At 34.1% G+C, this 17,926-nt stretch overlaps 1 protein-coding gene across 1 annotated transcript in view; it reads right to left on the bottom strand.

Moving 5' to 3' along the window:
• The window catches only part of DNAH9 (dynein axonemal heavy chain 9), a 546,775-nt gene that overhangs the window by 105,854 nt on the left and 422,995 nt on the right, over nt 1-17,926 (bottom strand). The window contains exons 50-52 of the mRNA XM_074225133.1: nt 14,078-14,313; nt 10,209-10,331; nt 7,033-7,237 (exon numbers count right to left, since the gene is read on the bottom strand). Of these exons, the coding sequence (XP_074081234.1) occupies nt 7,033-7,237; nt 10,209-10,331; nt 14,078-14,313 (564 nt within the window). The remainder of the gene's footprint in view (nt 1-7,032; nt 7,238-10,208; nt 10,332-14,077; nt 14,314-17,926) is intronic.

Here is a 17,926-nt window from a genome sequence, read left to right as displayed (position 1 = left end):
TTTTTTGCCCTTTGGGTAGAATTTCAAATTGCTCTCCAGAATGGTTGCACCAGTTCACAACTTCACCAACAATGTATCAGTGTCCAGTTTTGTTCCTAAGACTTCACATTATTGTTCCTGTTTGTTTAATTTATTCTCCTAATTCTGTTCATGTCACTTTGCATACACAATCTTTGGAGGATTTTCTGAAACTGTTCCCTTCATAATTTTTTACAATACAATAGTATTTCATCACATTTATATAGCATAACTTATCTAGTTATTCTCTCATTAATAGGAATCCTCCCCTGTTTTCAATTACAAAAAAGTAATTAATATATTTTTATACATATTGGTTCTCTTCCATTTTCCTTGATCTTACTGGAGTTCAATTAAACATTGTTTAATTGTTTTTTCACTGAAATAGTTCCAAATAGCTAAGACAGTGTACAATTCCATCCACAATGCATTAATGTTCCTCAACTTCTTTAGCATTTTTTCTGTCAATTTTGCCAATTTAATGGGTATATGATAGAACTGTAGATTTTTTAAATTTTATTTTAAATAGATTTCCGTTGATATCTTTTTAAAGACATTATCATACTTATCTCTTGAGTTGTTCCCTCTCTCCTTCCTTTTAAAGATTAAAAAAAGAAAAAGAAGAGAAAAAATGAACAAAGCTCATCAATAAATTGAAAAAAATCCAAAAATGTGCAATGTTTAATGTTTCCATAAAATAGGGCTGTCCTATATTTATTTGAGTCTTTCATGATAATCATAATTTTGTTATAATCACTTTTGATATTTTTCATCTGCGTATGGTTGTTTTTTCCATTTACATTGTTGTAGTAATTGTGTATATTGTTTTCTTGGCTCTGTATACTTCATTCTCCATTGTTTTGCATAGATTTTTCCTTGTTTCTTTGTATTCTTCACATATATAATTTCTTACAGAGCTTTAAAATTCCATTATATTCATGTACTGCATTAGTTGATGTATTTCCCCATTCAATGGACATCAGTTTTGTTTTTTATTCTTTATCATAAAAAATGTTGCTCTGAATATTTAGAGGTACATGAGGACTTTCTTCATGTCAATAACTTCCTTACTATCTAAGTCCAATAATGGAGTATCTAGTTCAATGTTTATAGATGTTTTAGTCACTTTGTATCATTACAAATTGCTTTCCAAAAAAGCTTGTACTACTTCACAGTATCACTACCAATGTATTAATGTGTTTATCATTCTACCATTATTCCAACATTGACTGTTGCCATTTTTTTATGTGTGAACTGCCAGCTATGTAAGCTGTGAGGTAAAATTTCAGAGTTATTTTGATTTTCATTTCTCTTATTATTAGTGATCTGAAACATTCTTTCATGTGGTTCTGAATAGTTTAAAATTCTTCTTTTAAGAATAGTAGACCACTCATCTATTCTGGAAAGACTCATCTATTTATTAATTATTTATATGTCTTAGATTCCAAAGACTTAGATGAGAACTTTGATACAAAGATTTTTTCCCCCCTATTTAGCTGCTTCCCTTCTTGTGCTAAATGCATTAATTTTGTTTGTGCAAAAGTTTTTCAGTTTTATATTTATTTTATCTTTTGTTAATTGCCTGTATCTCTTGTTTGGTTAAGATTATCTTTTTTTTTTTTTTTAGGTTTTTGCAAGGCAAATGGGGTTAAGTGGCTTGCCCAAGGCCACACAGCTAGGTAATTATTAAGTGTCTGAGACCAGATTTGAACCCAGGTACTCCTGACTCCAGGGCGGGTGCTTTATCCACTGCACCACCTAGTTGCCCAAGATTATCTTTCTTACCAATAGTTCTGAGAAGTATATGATCTGCTTCTTTTCTAATTTTTTAATAGAATGATTTTTAATATTTAGGTCATGTAACCATTTAGAATATATTGTAGAAAATAGTGTAAGTTGTTCATCTATGCCTAATTTCTACCAGACTACTTTCCAATTTCCCCAGGCATTTTTATCAAAAAGGAGTGTTTTTCTTAAGAGATTTGTGTGTTTCTTATCAAACACTTGGTAATTGACTTCCATTGTTTTTTTGATTTTTCCAAGTCCACTCAATTTCATTGATTTAGTTCTCTATTTTCTTTAAACTCAAACCATATGATTTAAATGACTACTGTTTTATAATATAATTTGAGGTCTAATTGCACTGTTCTTGCTTTATACTAATTTCATCTTTTCCCTTGATATTTTAGATTTTTTGTTTGTTTACTTATTGAAAATTACCTTGATAATTTAATTGGTATGGTATTAAAATATGAATTAATTTTGGTATTATTGCAATTTTTTGTTATGCTGGTCTGTTCTAGTCATGAGTACTGAATATTTTTCCAGCTACTTAAATTATTCTTTGTTCTATAAGGAGCCCTTTCTATAGAAGTCTATTGCATGTTTTGATAGGCTGGTTACAAGATATTTTATGCATTTTGTATTTATTTGGAATTTTACTTTCTATTTTTGTTTCTTGGATTTTGTTATTTTACATGAAAATTCAGTTGATTTTTGATGATTTATTTGGAAGCCTTCAGTTTTGATGCTGCTATGTCTCAATTAGTATGTTTCTTGACTCCTAAGATTTTCCAAGTATGTCATCATCTTAGCATTAATCAGGGACAGTTTTATCTCCTTTCTTCCAATCTTGTTTTTTTTAAATTATTTATTTGAGACAATAGGGTTAAGAGTGACAAGCCCAAGGTCACACCTAGGCAATTATTAAGTGACTGAGGCCGAATTGAATTTAGGTCCTCCTGACTCCAGGTCCGGTGCTCTATCCACTGTGCTACTTAGCTGCCCCCTTTCTACCATCTTTATGCTTTTGATTTCTTTCTCTTGTCATATTGCTAGAGTTTCTAGAAATAGAACAAGCAATAATGGGAAGTGAAGTTATCATTGGTCTATTTCCTTAATTTTGTAAAAGATTCTTCCTCATTGCATATGATGCTTGCTTTTGTTTTTAGACAGATGATTTTAATGATTTTTTAAAAGTTTCCACTATGTAGGTTTTTAAAAAAGTCTAAATGACTATTGTATTTTGACAAAATTATTTTGTTTTAAATTTATTCAGATAATCAAATGGTTTTGTATATTTTGGTTTTTATTACATTTATATTCATTGTTAACTCTTAGTATAAAATTCAACTTGAAAATAATGAATGGGGGCAGCTAGGTGGTACAGTGGATAGAGCACCGGCCCTGGAGTCAGGAATACCTGGGTTCAAATCCGACCTCAGACACTTAGTAATTACCTAGCTGTGTGGCCTTGGGCAAGCCACTTAACCCCATTTGCCTTGCTAAAAAAAAAAATCTAAAAAAAAGAAAATAATGAATTATTTCTTGGATAAATAGTTTATATTACAGTATTTTGTTTAAAATTTTTGAGTTAATAGTTTTCCTTCTTCATTTTATCCTTTCCTGGTCTAAGTATTAAGACTATACTTGTCTTATAGGATTTTGGTAGGGAATTTTTTTCTCTGTTTTTGAGAATAATTTGTGAAATAGTTTTACTAATTGTTCTTTAAAATTTAGTATTTTTTTGGTAATGACTTTATATCTAGCTTAATTTCTTATTATGTGGGTAGTTCATATTTTTGAAGACATTCCTTTATTTCTTTTGTTTTTAATTTTGTTTGCATATGATTGTGCATATTACAGTCTGATTATTTTTTAAAATTTTTAATTTAATTTAAATTTAATTTAATTTTAATTTAATTTTTAATTTTTATTTAAGGCAATGGGGTTAAGTGACTTGCCCAAGGTCACACAGCTAGGCAATTATTAAGTGGCTGATTCAGGTCCTCCTGACTCCAGGGGTGCTTTAGCCACTGTGCCACCCCCCCATAGTCTGATTATTCTTATTATTTTGTGCAGTTTTGTTCTGATTTGATATTGCTTATTTACTATTTTATTGATTTGATTTTAATCAATTAAACTAAAATTTATCGATTATGTTATCTTTTCTTTTTTCTTTTTTTGCAAGGGTTAAGTAACTTGCCAAAGGTCACACAGCTAGGTAATTATTAAATGTCTGAGTTTGAATTTGAACTCTGATCCTCCTGACCCCCAGGGCAGGTGCTCTATCCACTGTGCCACACAGCTATCCCCAATTTTGTTATCTTTTCAAAGAACCAGCCTTTTGTTTTATTATTTGTACCTTTTGTTTTTCAATTTATCTATTTTCCTGCCTATAATTTAAAATATCACCTCTTTTGTTCTTATTTTAGGTTTATTTGTTGGCTTTCTAATGTTTTTTAGTGCATATTTTTTTTTCTATTTTGTCAATATATATTTTCAGGTATCTGATTTCTTCTCTGAAGACTACTGCTTTAGTTGCATCCCAGGAATGTTGTTTCTTCATTATCATTCATATAATTATTACTTGTTTATATCATTTGTTCTCTTAGTCATTTATTAGAAATTCATTATAAAGGAAAGACATTATAAAGTTTTGTTTTGGATCTGTGCCTTTTGTTTGTAGTTGAAAAGTTGCTTTAATTTGCATTTCTCTGGGAGTCATTTAAAGCATTTAAAAAAATATGATTCTTGATAGTTTGAATTTTGTCCTCTAAAACTGCTTGTTCATATTCTTTTAATAGTTCCATAAATATTTTGGAGACCTTTATCAAAGATAACTGTTGGAAAGATTTTTTCATAATTATACAATTCTCTTATGATTTTAGCTCCATTGAATTTGTGCAAAATACATTTTAATTTTATGCAGTTAAAATAGTTCATTTTGTCTTCTTTGCTTCTATCTGTTGCCTAATCACAAACTCTTCCGCTTTTTTTAATAGGTTTTTTTGGGGGGGGGGGGAAGGAAAATAGGGTTAAGTGGCTTGCCCAAGGCCACACAGCTAGGTAATCATTAGGTGTTTGAGGTCACATTTGAACTCAGGGACTCCTGACTACAGGGCCCATGCTCTATCCACTGTGCCACCTAGCTGCCCCTTTTATAATTGTTTTAAATGGAATTTCTCTTTCAATATTTTCCTGCTAGATTTTCTTGATAATATGCAAATGTGATTTTATTTTATATCTTACAATTTTGCTGAAATTGACTGGTTTTTAAAGTTTATTCTAATCATATCATCTACAAAGTGATGATTTTTTTCCACAAAGTGATTATTTTTTTCCTGTTTGCCTTTGTCTATTTTCTTAATTTCATTTTCTTTTCTTATTGGTATAGTTAGAAACACTATGTTGAATAATAATAGTAAAAATAGACATCCTTGCTTTATCCCTTATCTTACTGGAAAGACCTCTAGTGATTCTTCATATAGTTTTTATATAGATGCTGATCATCATATTAGTACATTAAGGAAAGCCATTTATTTTAATGCTTTCTAGTTGTTTTTCTTTGGTTTTTTGTTTGTTTGTTTTTAGCAAGGCAATTGGGATTAAATGAGTTGCCTGGGATCACACAGTTGGTAAGTTTCAAGTGTCAAAAAGTGGATTTTAAGTCAGATCCTTTGGACTCCAGGGACCTACCCAGTGATTACAATTTCTAGTATTTTAAAATTTTTTTTAAATTTTATTTAAGGCAATGGGGTTTGAATGACTTGCCCAAGATCACATAGCTAGGCAATCATTGTGTCTGAGGTGTCTTATTTTAACTATATGTTTCTGGTTCCTTTTCTGTTATGTAGGTAAATTCATTCTAGTAATACTCATGGTTATGATCATCAATTTCATATTTCTTTTTATCCTATTATCTTTTCCTCTTCCTTCTTTTTTTCCCATTCATACTTATGTTTGTTTTGATTCTGAATAATCCCTTCCTTAATCTAACCTCCCTTTTATTTAACATTACATTGTTTTCCTGTTTCCCTTTTAAATGAAATATATTTCTTTTCCCAACTTTCTTTGTTTCTTTTCTCCTTTGATCATTTCAGATGAGACTGATGCTCAAGTTTTGTCTATTCTCCCACCTTCATTCTCACATGTACAAACTTCTATTTGTGCATGCCAACTGAGATTTTTTTCTTTCTTTCCTCTCTTCCCAGTGCATCACTATTCCTTTCTTATTCAATTTTTATTTTGATATCATAAAAATATGAACCAATCCCAGATTCTCTGTTCAATAAGACTCCTTTTATATTCTCCTGGAATCAACAGTCACACAGACACTGTTTTCTTGTTTCTAATAGTAGACAGATTAGAGTCCATGACTACTCTTCATCCTGCAATGTCACCTGTAATGCAGGTCTTGTTTTCACTCCTCCCAGGATTTTTCACCTTGAATTGGGTAGTGAAGGGCTCCTAGTTGACCTCTGTTCCCACAGGACACAGGTTTGGGATATTCCCTCTCAAATGGGTTTGAGATCACTTTTTGCCATTGGATACAACCTGGGTCCTCTTTTCAGACTCAGTACTGAGATGTGCAGTATGCCCTACCCTAGGCTCCTTCCCCAATATCCACAGACCTTTTTTTCCAAATTTATTTGCTGACTAGGACTAGAGAAATTATTCACTGTAATTTTTCTTTCTTGGATCAGGATTCATCAGGGCTAAGTATACTGTGTTTTATAAATCTTTGTGAAGGAAGTCTGGGGCAGAATTCAGCTATTATTCTCCCTGTTATTCTGCCATCTTGACTTCCCAAGTTTTAGTTAAGGCTAGTTTTCCTGGTTTGTTACTTAAGAATGACAATAATATTCCATCATAATCACATGCCACAATTTGCTCAGTCATTGCTCAACTTATAGACATACCATCAATTTCCAATTCTTTGCCATCCTAAAGGGCTGCTATATCTATCTATCTATCTATCTATCTATCTATCTATCTATCTATCTATCTATCTATCTATAGCTATTTTGAACTTGAGCTTTTCTCAGACCTAATACTGTATACATGTCATTTCTATGACAGATCTTTGCTAAACTTTTCATTGAAATAATAGCAGTTTCACTTTGTTAGTAACAACACAGCTAGGAGAAGAAATATTTTCTACACTTCAGTCTCCTTAGGCTAAAAAGTGTGCTTTATCTTCCCAAAACGCAACCCCATCTATGTCCTACTCACTCTCAGTTCCTCCAAGTCTGGTCTCTCCATGCTGACCACTGCTGCCAGAAGCTGGTCCTCTAAGCCATCTCTGGTCACAGTGAAGTTGATAAGAGTTGCCTGGGCTTGGAGCTCAGGCTGATAGTGGGGATTGGCAAGCTTGGTCTGAAGAATGAGGCGGAATTTGGGATTATACTCACATTCTTTGTCTCCAATTTTGATGAACCTGAAACATAAATGGTTTCTATGAATTCATAATACTTAAACATTTTAAGATATATTTTTACTCAATATTTTATTTTTCCACAATTACAAAGGAAAGCAATTTGATATAGGTTATACATGTGCAGCTATGCAAAGCATATTTACGTATTAGTTATCTTGTAAAAGAAAGCACAAAATAAAAAAAGCTCAAGGAAAATAACAAAAGTTTAAAAAATTATTCTATGATTTATATTCAGATTCCTTCAGTTCATTCTTTGGAGATGGATAGCATCTTTATCATAAATCCTTCAGGATTGTTTTAGGTCACAGTATTTCTGAGAAAAACTAAGTTATTCACCGCTGATCATCCTACAATACTGTTGTTACTTTGTACACTGTACTTTTCATTTTGCATCAGTTCACTTCCAAGTTTTTCTGAGAGCTCTCTGAATGTCATTTCTTTTAGCATAATTGTTTTCCATCATAATCACACACCACAATTTGTTTAAGTCATTCCTCAACTTAAGGACATCCCCTCAATTTCCAAATCCTTGCCACCAGAAAAAGAGCTGCTATAAATATCTTTATACATATAAATCCTTTCCTTTTCTTTTTTTTCCAACTCTTTTGGAATACAGACCTAGTAGTGGCATTGCTAGGTCAAAATAGTTTTATAGCTCTTTGAGCATTTATCCAAATTATTCTATAGGATGGTTGACTCAGTTCACAACTCCTCTAACAGTCATCATATAATATTGCTGTTATTGGGTACAATGGTATCCTGCTTTTGCTCATTTCACTTTGCATTAATTTATAAAAGTCTTTTCATGTTTTTCTGGGAGAATTCTGGTAATCACTGCTTATACTACAATAATGACATGATTATATACTGTAATTTGTTCAGCCACTCTCAATTGATTCCCTCAACTTCCAATTCTTTTCCACAACAAAAATAATTGCTCTAAATATTTGTGTACATATAGTTTCTTTTCCTCTCTTTTTTCTTTCTTTTATCTCTTTGGGGTGGCTTTATTGTGGGTCAAAGGTATACATAACTTTATAGCCATCTAGGCATAATTACAAATTGCTTGCTAGGATAGTTGAATCAGTTCACAATTTCACTGACTATGTATTACTATATCAATTTTCCTGCATCCTCTGCAAAATCTGTCAATTTTCTTTTATATCATATTAGATAATCTAATAGGTATGGGGTGGTACCTCAGAGAAATTTGCATTTATCTAATCAATAGTGATTTAGTACATTTTTTCATTTGACTATAGTTTTGATTAATTCATCTGAAAACTGTCTGTTCATATCCTTTTACCTTTGACCTTTGACCAAGGACTCTTATTTTTATAAATTTGACTCAATTCACTATATATTTGAGAAATAAGGCCTATGTCACAGAAATTTGTTATAAAATTTTTTCAGTTATAATTCTTATATATTTCCCTCCATCCTATATACCTCTTTTGTGAGATAATTTACTCCATTCTTTCTCTCCTAGTGAATTCCTCTTTTTCCCCCCTCTTTATTTTTATTTTTTAGATATAATCTCACCATGTTTAGATAACACTTTTGAAGTTGGTTTGGGGTCCTGGTGCTGTCAAATGTGTTTCTATAACATCACAGAACTTTCTGGCCAATAAACTGACACCTAATAGTGATCAACACTTTGTGGGAAGATTTCTGCACCCACTCTAGGGTATCTTTGGTATCCTTAGGCATTAATAGGTACAGTATTATTGAAGTGATATGGCTGAGGGAAAGCATAGGACTTTGATACATAACATGAACACTTTAAGTTTTATACTTCTCTAAAAGGGAGTCCAATATGTCATCCCAAGCAATTAATAATATAAAATCTAAGGAATTTAGGACAGTCTGGGAATGTTATCAAGACAACTATTAGAGGCAACTATCATTCCTTGCCAAGTAAATTTATTTAACTTCTATAAATTTCCTTCTATTTTTTTGTATTCTTACAATTTGTTCTCCTTTACTTTGGCCTACCATAGCATATCTTAGCTCCACTGAAAGTACCTGAGTTTAAAGAAGTTCTTGAACTAAAGAAAGAATGATTGGAACTATAAACTACAGATCGAAAAGAGGCATGTCATCTACACAGAAGATATGGACATCTGTGTTAGCACATGTGTGCATGTCTGTGGGGATGACAAATATGTGATGATCATTGCCTAAAAGGAAACCAGATCTGACAGTATCACCTGATTCACAATACTTTCAATATCAGAAGTTTCAACTGATGGCTAGCTCTTAGGGACAAAACAGGAAACTCTAGGAATGTTCTGAGATGGAGATGAGGAGTACATCTTTGACACTGAAAAATTTTCTTTATGGTCCTGAATTCAAAGGATAAAATGCTGTAATTCTTGGTTTTCATGAGCATGCACCTCAAGTAAAGCCTACATGGAAAGTACTCAGATTCATGTAGGAGTATGAAGGTTTGGACTATGGTTGTCACAGATGGATATAAAGATGGCAGAATAAAGAGAGGACCCCTGTCTGGATTCTGTCCTATATTTATCATTATTTACACTGGAATTATAGGGCATCAGACCGACAATAAACATAATGGTATATATAGGGTGAGAGTGTCCTTGTTCAAAGAGAATGAACTGGATAAGGTATTCATGCTGGCAAATCACTTGTGAAGCACAAATGCACCTGTGAAAGATGGTAGGAGGGGAAATAAGTCATAAGTTGGTGGGAGGGAGTAATGGTGGAATTTGGATTCTTTGGAGGGTTCACTCTGTTACTGAACTGAAATTAATATCTTCCCTATGCTATTTTATCACCATTGCTTCTATAATCTCATCAAAATACTGTAAAGTGAGCAAAGATTTCCGAGTAACTTTGCTATATGAGTTAATAAAAGAATATACTCTAGGAGGACAAGAGACATCTTGAGATTTCTAAGTAACACTATCCCTTTTTATAAAAGGTCAGCAAAAGCTATGAAACTTACCTTCCTTTTTTAATTACTTCTCTCCCAAGCAGAGGTCCTAGAACAGGGTCCACTGATTCTCCCATGTTTTCAATCAGCACTACATCACCATCTGCTAAGGCATGTTCTATGACATCAAGGTATCTGAGGGATTGAAGGTATATAGTATAAGTCTAGAGCAGAATGAAAAGAAGAATCTGTAGACCTAAAGTCACTTAAACAAGACTATACTGATCCACAAGCCTTAAAGCACAAAGTTTAATTGGAACAACTAATTTCTTTGGGAAAGAAAACCTCTTAAGTATTTGGGGGAAATAGAAGAAAGCAGAATAGATATCCTATGCTGACTGGTCACTAAGCTTTCCAAGTTGTTCCTGACATTATTCATAATATTCAAAAGCATTACTGTCAGGGAATTGAGATTTTTTTTTTTTAGATTTTTTTCAAGGCAATGAGGTTAAGTGGCTTGCCCAAGGCCACACAGCTAGGTAATTATTAAGTGTCTGAGGTCAGATTTGAACCCAGGTACTCCTGATTCCAAGGCTGGTGCTCTATCCACTGTGCCACCTAGCCACCCCAGGGAAGATTTTTAATACATTACTTCTGATAAAATATAGACACACTATTAAAGGTGCGAAGCTCTGGCCCCAAATCTAGTTGAAGTGGGCAGAACAGCAAAAGCTGTGAAAAGGTACAAACTATTGTTATTGGACACAGCAATGTTATATAATATTGGCAAGTTTTGTAGGAGAGAGTAATTTCTGAATACATATTTATATTTCATTACTACTTCCTCTATAAGTTTATCTTGATTTAACTTTTTTGACAAATACTAATAATTCAAGATTAGTTATAAAATGTTTTATTTTTAAAAAACCTAAGTGACTGCATAGTTTGCTAATTCATTTCAATTTGAATATCAATAAATCAACTAAAATTTATTATTTGTTGTGCTCAAAGCATTGTGTTAGGCATTAAAGTTACAAAGACAAGAATAAAAACCTCTTCTCTCAAGAAGTTTGCATTCTACTACAGTCTACTTCAGATAGTATGTATCCTGTACATAGTAAAATATAAGTCCCAGACCAAATCTTCAGACACCAAGTTCTATATTGCCTGGAAAAAGGCTTCAGACAACAGATCCATAAGGAGTGTGCAGTCTAAAAAAAATTATTTTTATTTAAAAAAAATTTTTGTGTGTGGTGTGTAGTCTTAAAGACTTAGTTCAACCCAAACCCTGAAGACTCTTTTTCTAGACATTTACTGAGCTAGATACCTGACCAGATTCTTTACTATTTTCCTGTCCAGCTCTCTGCTGTTCAAAGAGTCAACAACTCCCAATCCTGGAGGGTAGATGTCCTAATCAAATGGTACTTCAAGCATCATATATTTTCTAGTGCTAGCATAATCCTGTTTCCATACTACCTATGATTTGCAGTTGGAAGTCATCATTGAGGCAAAAATCAATCAATAAGGACTTTATTAAATGTTTACTGTATAGTTTTCACTACCTCCTTCCATAATCTTACCCTCATCTAGCTCAAACCTACCCCCTCTTTTCAGATTAATGCTCCCACTGTCCTCCCGTTCTGTTATGTGTTCTGGTGTCCTCACACCCTCATTAACAAACTTTCCTAGATTCCAGCATAGTCAATCTTTCCACCTTCTTGTTGGCCTCTGATCATTATTTTCTAGGTTTTCCTTTTCCCCCCTCTGCCTTTTTACTCATCTTTACCATCACTATGATATTTTGCTTCTCTACTTTCCCCTATGCTCTCAGTCAATCTCCTATTCTGGCCCCACTTTTCTCTCTACAAATTCTTACTCTTATAGTTAATGAATTCTATTAGAGATTTTCCTCAGCTCTGGAACATTCTCCATCCCCCCCCACCTTGCACCATTATTTACTCCATGCCAATCCTCAAACCTGGATTGCCAAGGGCATTCACATTTCACTCCTTCAGGAGAATATAAGCCTCTAGAGAACTTACAACATAAGTTCCTTGAGAACTACTTTCCTTTTGTCTTTGTTTTCCATAGAAGGTATTTTTACAGAGACTTTGCACATAGTAGGAATTTAGCACATATTTGTTGAATTGAGCACAGAATTGTGACCTGATATCTAGATACTCAACATATTGAACACACCAAATTAGCAAAGACCTAGGCATATAGTAAGTGCTTAATGAATATAGATTAATTCCTACCTTTCCTCAACTAATTTCAATGATGTTAACATATCCTTTCTTCAACTTCAGAGAAGTTTACAGAGAAGTTCTTTTTAACTAACTGGACAAAACTTTTTTCTTTCCTTCAACCCCCCACCCCAAGGTATTTTTCAAGGTTCCAATATCACCTTCTTTGATTTTCCTCAGTTGTTAAATGTTTTCTTTATTTTCAAAATCCTGTATTGTTACTTATCTGCATTGATATTTTCTCCCAGAAGAATGCAAACTCCTATGGGACAAGTACTGTTATATTTTTGCCTTTTTATCCCTTGTGCAAAGTAGATTTTTAAACCATTAAAAAAGCTGGAATTGAATTGTGTTGGACTCTGGAGGATGGCTAAGATTTTAACAGGATGTGATGGGGGTGGAAGATCGTTTTCCCTAAGCATATACAATGTATTTATGTGGAATAGTAATAGATGGAATGTAATCTGAAAAGAGAAGGTCCTAGAAGCAATATCGATTAGGAAAGACTTCCTGCAGGTGATAGTCTTCAGCTAGTTCTTAAAAGAAGGCAGAAAAACCAGGAAGGTATTGATAGAAATAAAAATATTCCAAGCATGGAGGACACAGCAAGTGAAAAGACAAGAATATGGCATATTGTGTTCAAGGAACACTAAAGAGGCCAGTGTAGCTGGGCTATATAATATATTGAAGGGAGTAAAGTATAAGAAGACTGGAAAGATAGTAAAGGGTCAAGTTATAAAAATGCTTTAAATGAAGAGGAGTTTATATTTGATTGTGGAGTTACTACTAAGGCCACTGGAATCCAATGAAAAGAGGGGGAAGGGGAAGTGTGTGTTTGTGTGTGTGTGTGTGTGTGTGTGTGTGTGTGTGTGTGTGTGTGACTTGGTCAGACTTCTGATTTAGAAAAATGCTGGATAGACAGAAGTAGGGAGAGGAGACTAGCAGCCCAGCTGTTGCAATAGTCCTGGGTGATGGGGACTTGAAGTAGGCCAGCTTATCTGAGTAGAGAAGAGGGGACACATATAAGAGATACTATAACTTGTCACATTTGGTAGTATAGAGGCAGGAAGTAGATTAAGATAGATTTAAATGATCTTGAATGGCAGTGAAAAAAGTATGGATTTTATATAATAAATAGATTATGGGAAGTTACTGGAGGGTTTTGAACAAATGAATGAAATGAACAAATCCATGCATATCAAAAATTTATCAGTTAGTGATGTGAACAAGTGACTTTGTGGAGGTAAAAAGGCTAAAATGAGGAAGATTTGTTAGTAATCTGTTGTGATACCTTACATAGTTAAGAGCTTCTATTAAAGTAATAGTACTGGGAAAAGAAAGAATAAAAATTAGATATTATGGAGATCACAGACAAAACTTGTGTCTAATTGGGTGTATTGTGCAGAGAGGGAAAATTAAATAAACACGAAAGTTTCAACCAAGGGAAACTGCTAACATCTTTGACAAAAAGAGAGACTAGAATTAGGAAATAGTTTGGGGTGGGGGTAGATTGTGGTGACAAAGCTCCTGAGTTAAAGGTGTCATCACTATGATTGCTAGATGGAATTTCCTAGGAGGTAATTCAAAATGAAGATTTGGAGTTCAGAAAAGATATTTCAGGAGGAAATACAGATTTGTGAGTTAGTTTTTACTAGTGATTGTTGAAAAATGGTAATTCCTTTGCTGAGCACTTACCCTTTTTGGCCTATCTGGGTGATTCGAAGGTCTTCACCATATTTATTCTTGATCCATTTAACTCCTTGTAGTTGAGGGTCAACCATAAGTGGCCATCGTTCACAGTTCATGAGAATTGTAGCATTCTCTGTAGACATTCGGTCAGCAGGCAGACCCTCATTTTGCCAGGTGGCTATGTCTGCATCATCAGTTAGCATCTTTAGAGGATCCAGGGTAGAGGTCACTGGAATAGGCACCTGATAGAGAGAAAACATAAAGAAAGGGAGAATAAACAGTCACATTGACATGTAGGCAGACTTGGCAAAGACTTTCTTGTGAAGATTTAGCTTCATTAGAAAGCAGATATCATACCAGCATTATAAACTATGCTTATGGTTAAACTGCACACATACACATATATTGCACATCATATTATTGATCTACAATGGCACATGTTTTTTCATCTTCACTTTACCTATCCATATCCTATCCATCTTTCAAAAGCTAATTCTAGTTCTAAATCTTTGTCTAACTACTGCTCCACTCCAGTATACACAGATAGTCATCACGATTATATCCTTGATCTTGACATTACATTCTATTTTCTTGGTCATGAAATTACAAATCCCTTTATCTGATCATAATATTTTATCATTTCATCTTTCTTTATACCTTACAATATATCCTTGTTGTGAGTTACATTCCTTCTAGCTCTCTGTTTTTTTGTTGTTCTTATTGTTTTAGGACTATCATCCCTACATTAGCTCACTGTTTTCCCTTCTTTATCTTGACCCCTTAGTAAATAAACTTGTCTCTATATTTTCTTCTATTCTCAAGTTCTTTGCTCCCTTAACTTACTGCTAACCACGTCCTATCAAATTCCAACTCTGTCTCTTTCCCACTGTAAACTTCCTTTGATAATATTTGCATGATCCTAAAGAGAACCAGAAGAAATCACTAAATTATACTGATTTAGGCTACTAAACATTTATATTATATAATAATATTAAATAGGGCTTTCATCCTATTCTTCTCTACAAAACTTTTCTTATTTCCTCAAGTCATCCAAGACTCTCCTTTACCCACCCCACCAGTCAAAAACTTCACATGATATTTAACTAAAAATAATTAGAATTCAGCATGTGCTCCCCTGCTCCCTTCTCCTTATATCCCATCATTCAGATATTTTTTGACACTATCTCTTCTTTTCAATTTCACATGAAGGGGAGGCCTTCTTTTCTAAGTTGACTTATTTCCTTTACCTCTGCGGTTTCTTCCTTGGATTGGTCAGTTTTTTTCCCAGAATTTTAATGCTTTCATGTTCATGATCAAGAACCCTAGAATAGCCCTCTTTCCTCTATGACCTTTTCACCTTGGAAGATTTCCTTTACTGCCCCCCCCCCCCCACCATGGTCTCTTCCTTGGATTGGTCAGTTCTTTCCAGAATGTTTGTTTTAAGGAAGGGCTCAAGTCAGCCACATTTACTCCCTCATTCCTTCCCCAGTGTAGTCTTAACTCTCTAAATATCCTTCTCCATCAAGGTCCCTTTGGAGTACTTTGTTCTCCCTCCCTTCAGCTTCTGTTGATTTTTTTCTTACTTCATTATGTTGTAAATTCTTTGACAATAGTAACACTCTTACTTTTCGCTTCACTGCTGTATTGGTAGGTAGGTATTGCAGTGATAGATCAGTTGACCTGAAATCTGGTAGATCTGAGTTCAAATCCAGACTCAGATAGCTTTACTAGCTAGGTGACCTTGTGCAAGTCTCTTAAACTCTGGGTCCTTTGTTTCTTTAACTATAAAATTAGAATAATAACAATGTCCCAACATTAGATGTCTTCACTCCTAAACATGTGCTGCTAAATGAAGTTGGAGAAAATCATGCAACTATTTTGACAAATTTATGCATATATCCTCTTTTTTGTTTCTTTTGGTGAGTCAATTGGGGTTAAGTGACTTGCCCAGGTCATATAGTTAGTGGCAAGTGTCTGAGACTGGATTTGAACTCAGGTCCTCTTGACTGTATATATCCTCAATTGGGCCCTCAATGCTGCTAGGCATACCTCCCATAACAACTCACCATCTTACTCTCCATAGTGGCTCTTCCAAACCTTTTCATCCTTTCTCAAACCTCTCATGGTTCCTCCCCTGCCTCCCAACTCTCTCAGCAGGACTCATATTTTACAGAATTGAAGTTATTTTCCATGAGCTCCATTTTCTTCCTTCTTCTTTATCTCCTATCATTCAAGTATCTTCTGATACTTTCTCCTCATTCACCACTGCCTTACATGATGAAATGACCTTATTACTTATCAATGCTATCCCTCTTTGTGTTCAAGTGATCTCATTTCCATCCTATCTCCTCCAACAAATTGTCCCCTCTGTCATTCCCACATTTGCTTTCAATTTCTCCCTCTCCACTAATTCCTTATTGTCTTCAAACATACTTATGTCTCTCCCATCCTCAAAAAAACCCTACTTGATTCTTCCAATTCTGCTATTATCCTATATCATTTCTGTCTTGTGCTGCTAAACTCCTTAAAGTCTATCTATAATTGATCCCTCCCCATTTCTCTCAATTTCTTCTTTATAATCTGGTTTCCAACCTGAAATTGCTTTCTCCAAGACCACTAATGATCTCTTAGTTGTCAATTCCATTGGTCTTTCTCAATCCTTATTCTCCTTGAGCTCTTTATAGTTTTCAACATTGCTGATAACTCTCCTCAACTCCTAAGTGCTCTCTTGGTTTTTTCTACCTATCTGACTATTCCTTCTCAGTCTTCTTTGTTGTATCCTCTTCTAGATCATACCCTATAAACATAGGTGTCCCTCAGGGTTCTGTTCTGGGTCCTCTTTTCTTATTTCTCTATATTACTTAACTTTGTGGTCATGGGTTTAATGACTACATGTATATTTATGATTCTCAAAGTTTACCTGTTTTGTTCTATCTCTCTTCAGACATTCAGTTTCAGATCTCCAACTTCCTTTTGGACTTTTCAAACTGAATGTCCTGTAGACATTTTAAACTCAATATGTCCAAAACAAGATTCACTTTTGTTCCCACTAAACATTTTCCCTGTAGAAGGCAATACTTTCCTTCCAGTCTCTCAGGTTCATAATCTGGATTACTGAATTCCTCACTATCTTATGTTCCATTACCAAGCTATTGCCATACATTTGCAACTTCTTTCCATTATTCAACCCTCTCTCCTCTGCTACTGCCACCCCTCTAGTACAAGCCCTCATCACCTCACAATTGCAATAGTCTGATGGTTAAGTCTTTCCTCATTCCAATCCATCTTCCAGTCAGCCACTAAGTGATTTTCTTATAAAGTGCAGGTCTTATCATATCACTTTTCTACTCAATAAGCTCTTGTGACTTCCTGTTACCTCTAGGATCAAATCCAAAATACTCTGCTTGCCTTTTAAAGCCCCTTATAACATAATCTCCTCTTGCTTGTCCTGTCTTCTTATACATTACTCTCCAATCTTTCTGTCCGGTGACACTGGCCCCTTGGCTGTTTCACTAAGAAGATATACCACCTCTTGGCTTCAGGCATTCTCTCTGACTACCTGAACCCTGATACCTGGAGGGTTCTCCTCTTGCTGATTTGACTTGACTAGAAGTCCATGTATAAAGAATGAAATACTACTTACTGGCAAGGAGCTTACATTCTAATAAAGGAAAAAGGAAGTACATATAAAAATATAAATAGCATAAATACAAAATTAGCTAAATGATATGGGGAAAATTCAGGAAAGACCCATTCAAAGATAAGGTTTGAACTGAATCTTACAGGGAAAAAAAGGTCCATGAGGTAGAGGTACATTTCATTTTAAGCACAAGGGTTGGCCAGTATAGAGAGTTA

Source organism: Macrotis lagotis, chromosome 2 (assembly GCF_037893015.1).
Source record: "Macrotis lagotis isolate mMagLag1 chromosome 2, bilby.v1.9.chrom.fasta, whole genome shotgun sequence".
Classification (NCBI taxonomy): Eukaryota; Metazoa; Chordata; class Mammalia; order Peramelemorphia; family Peramelidae; genus Macrotis; species Macrotis lagotis.
This window is presented reverse-complemented; position numbering and strand designations above follow the sequence as displayed.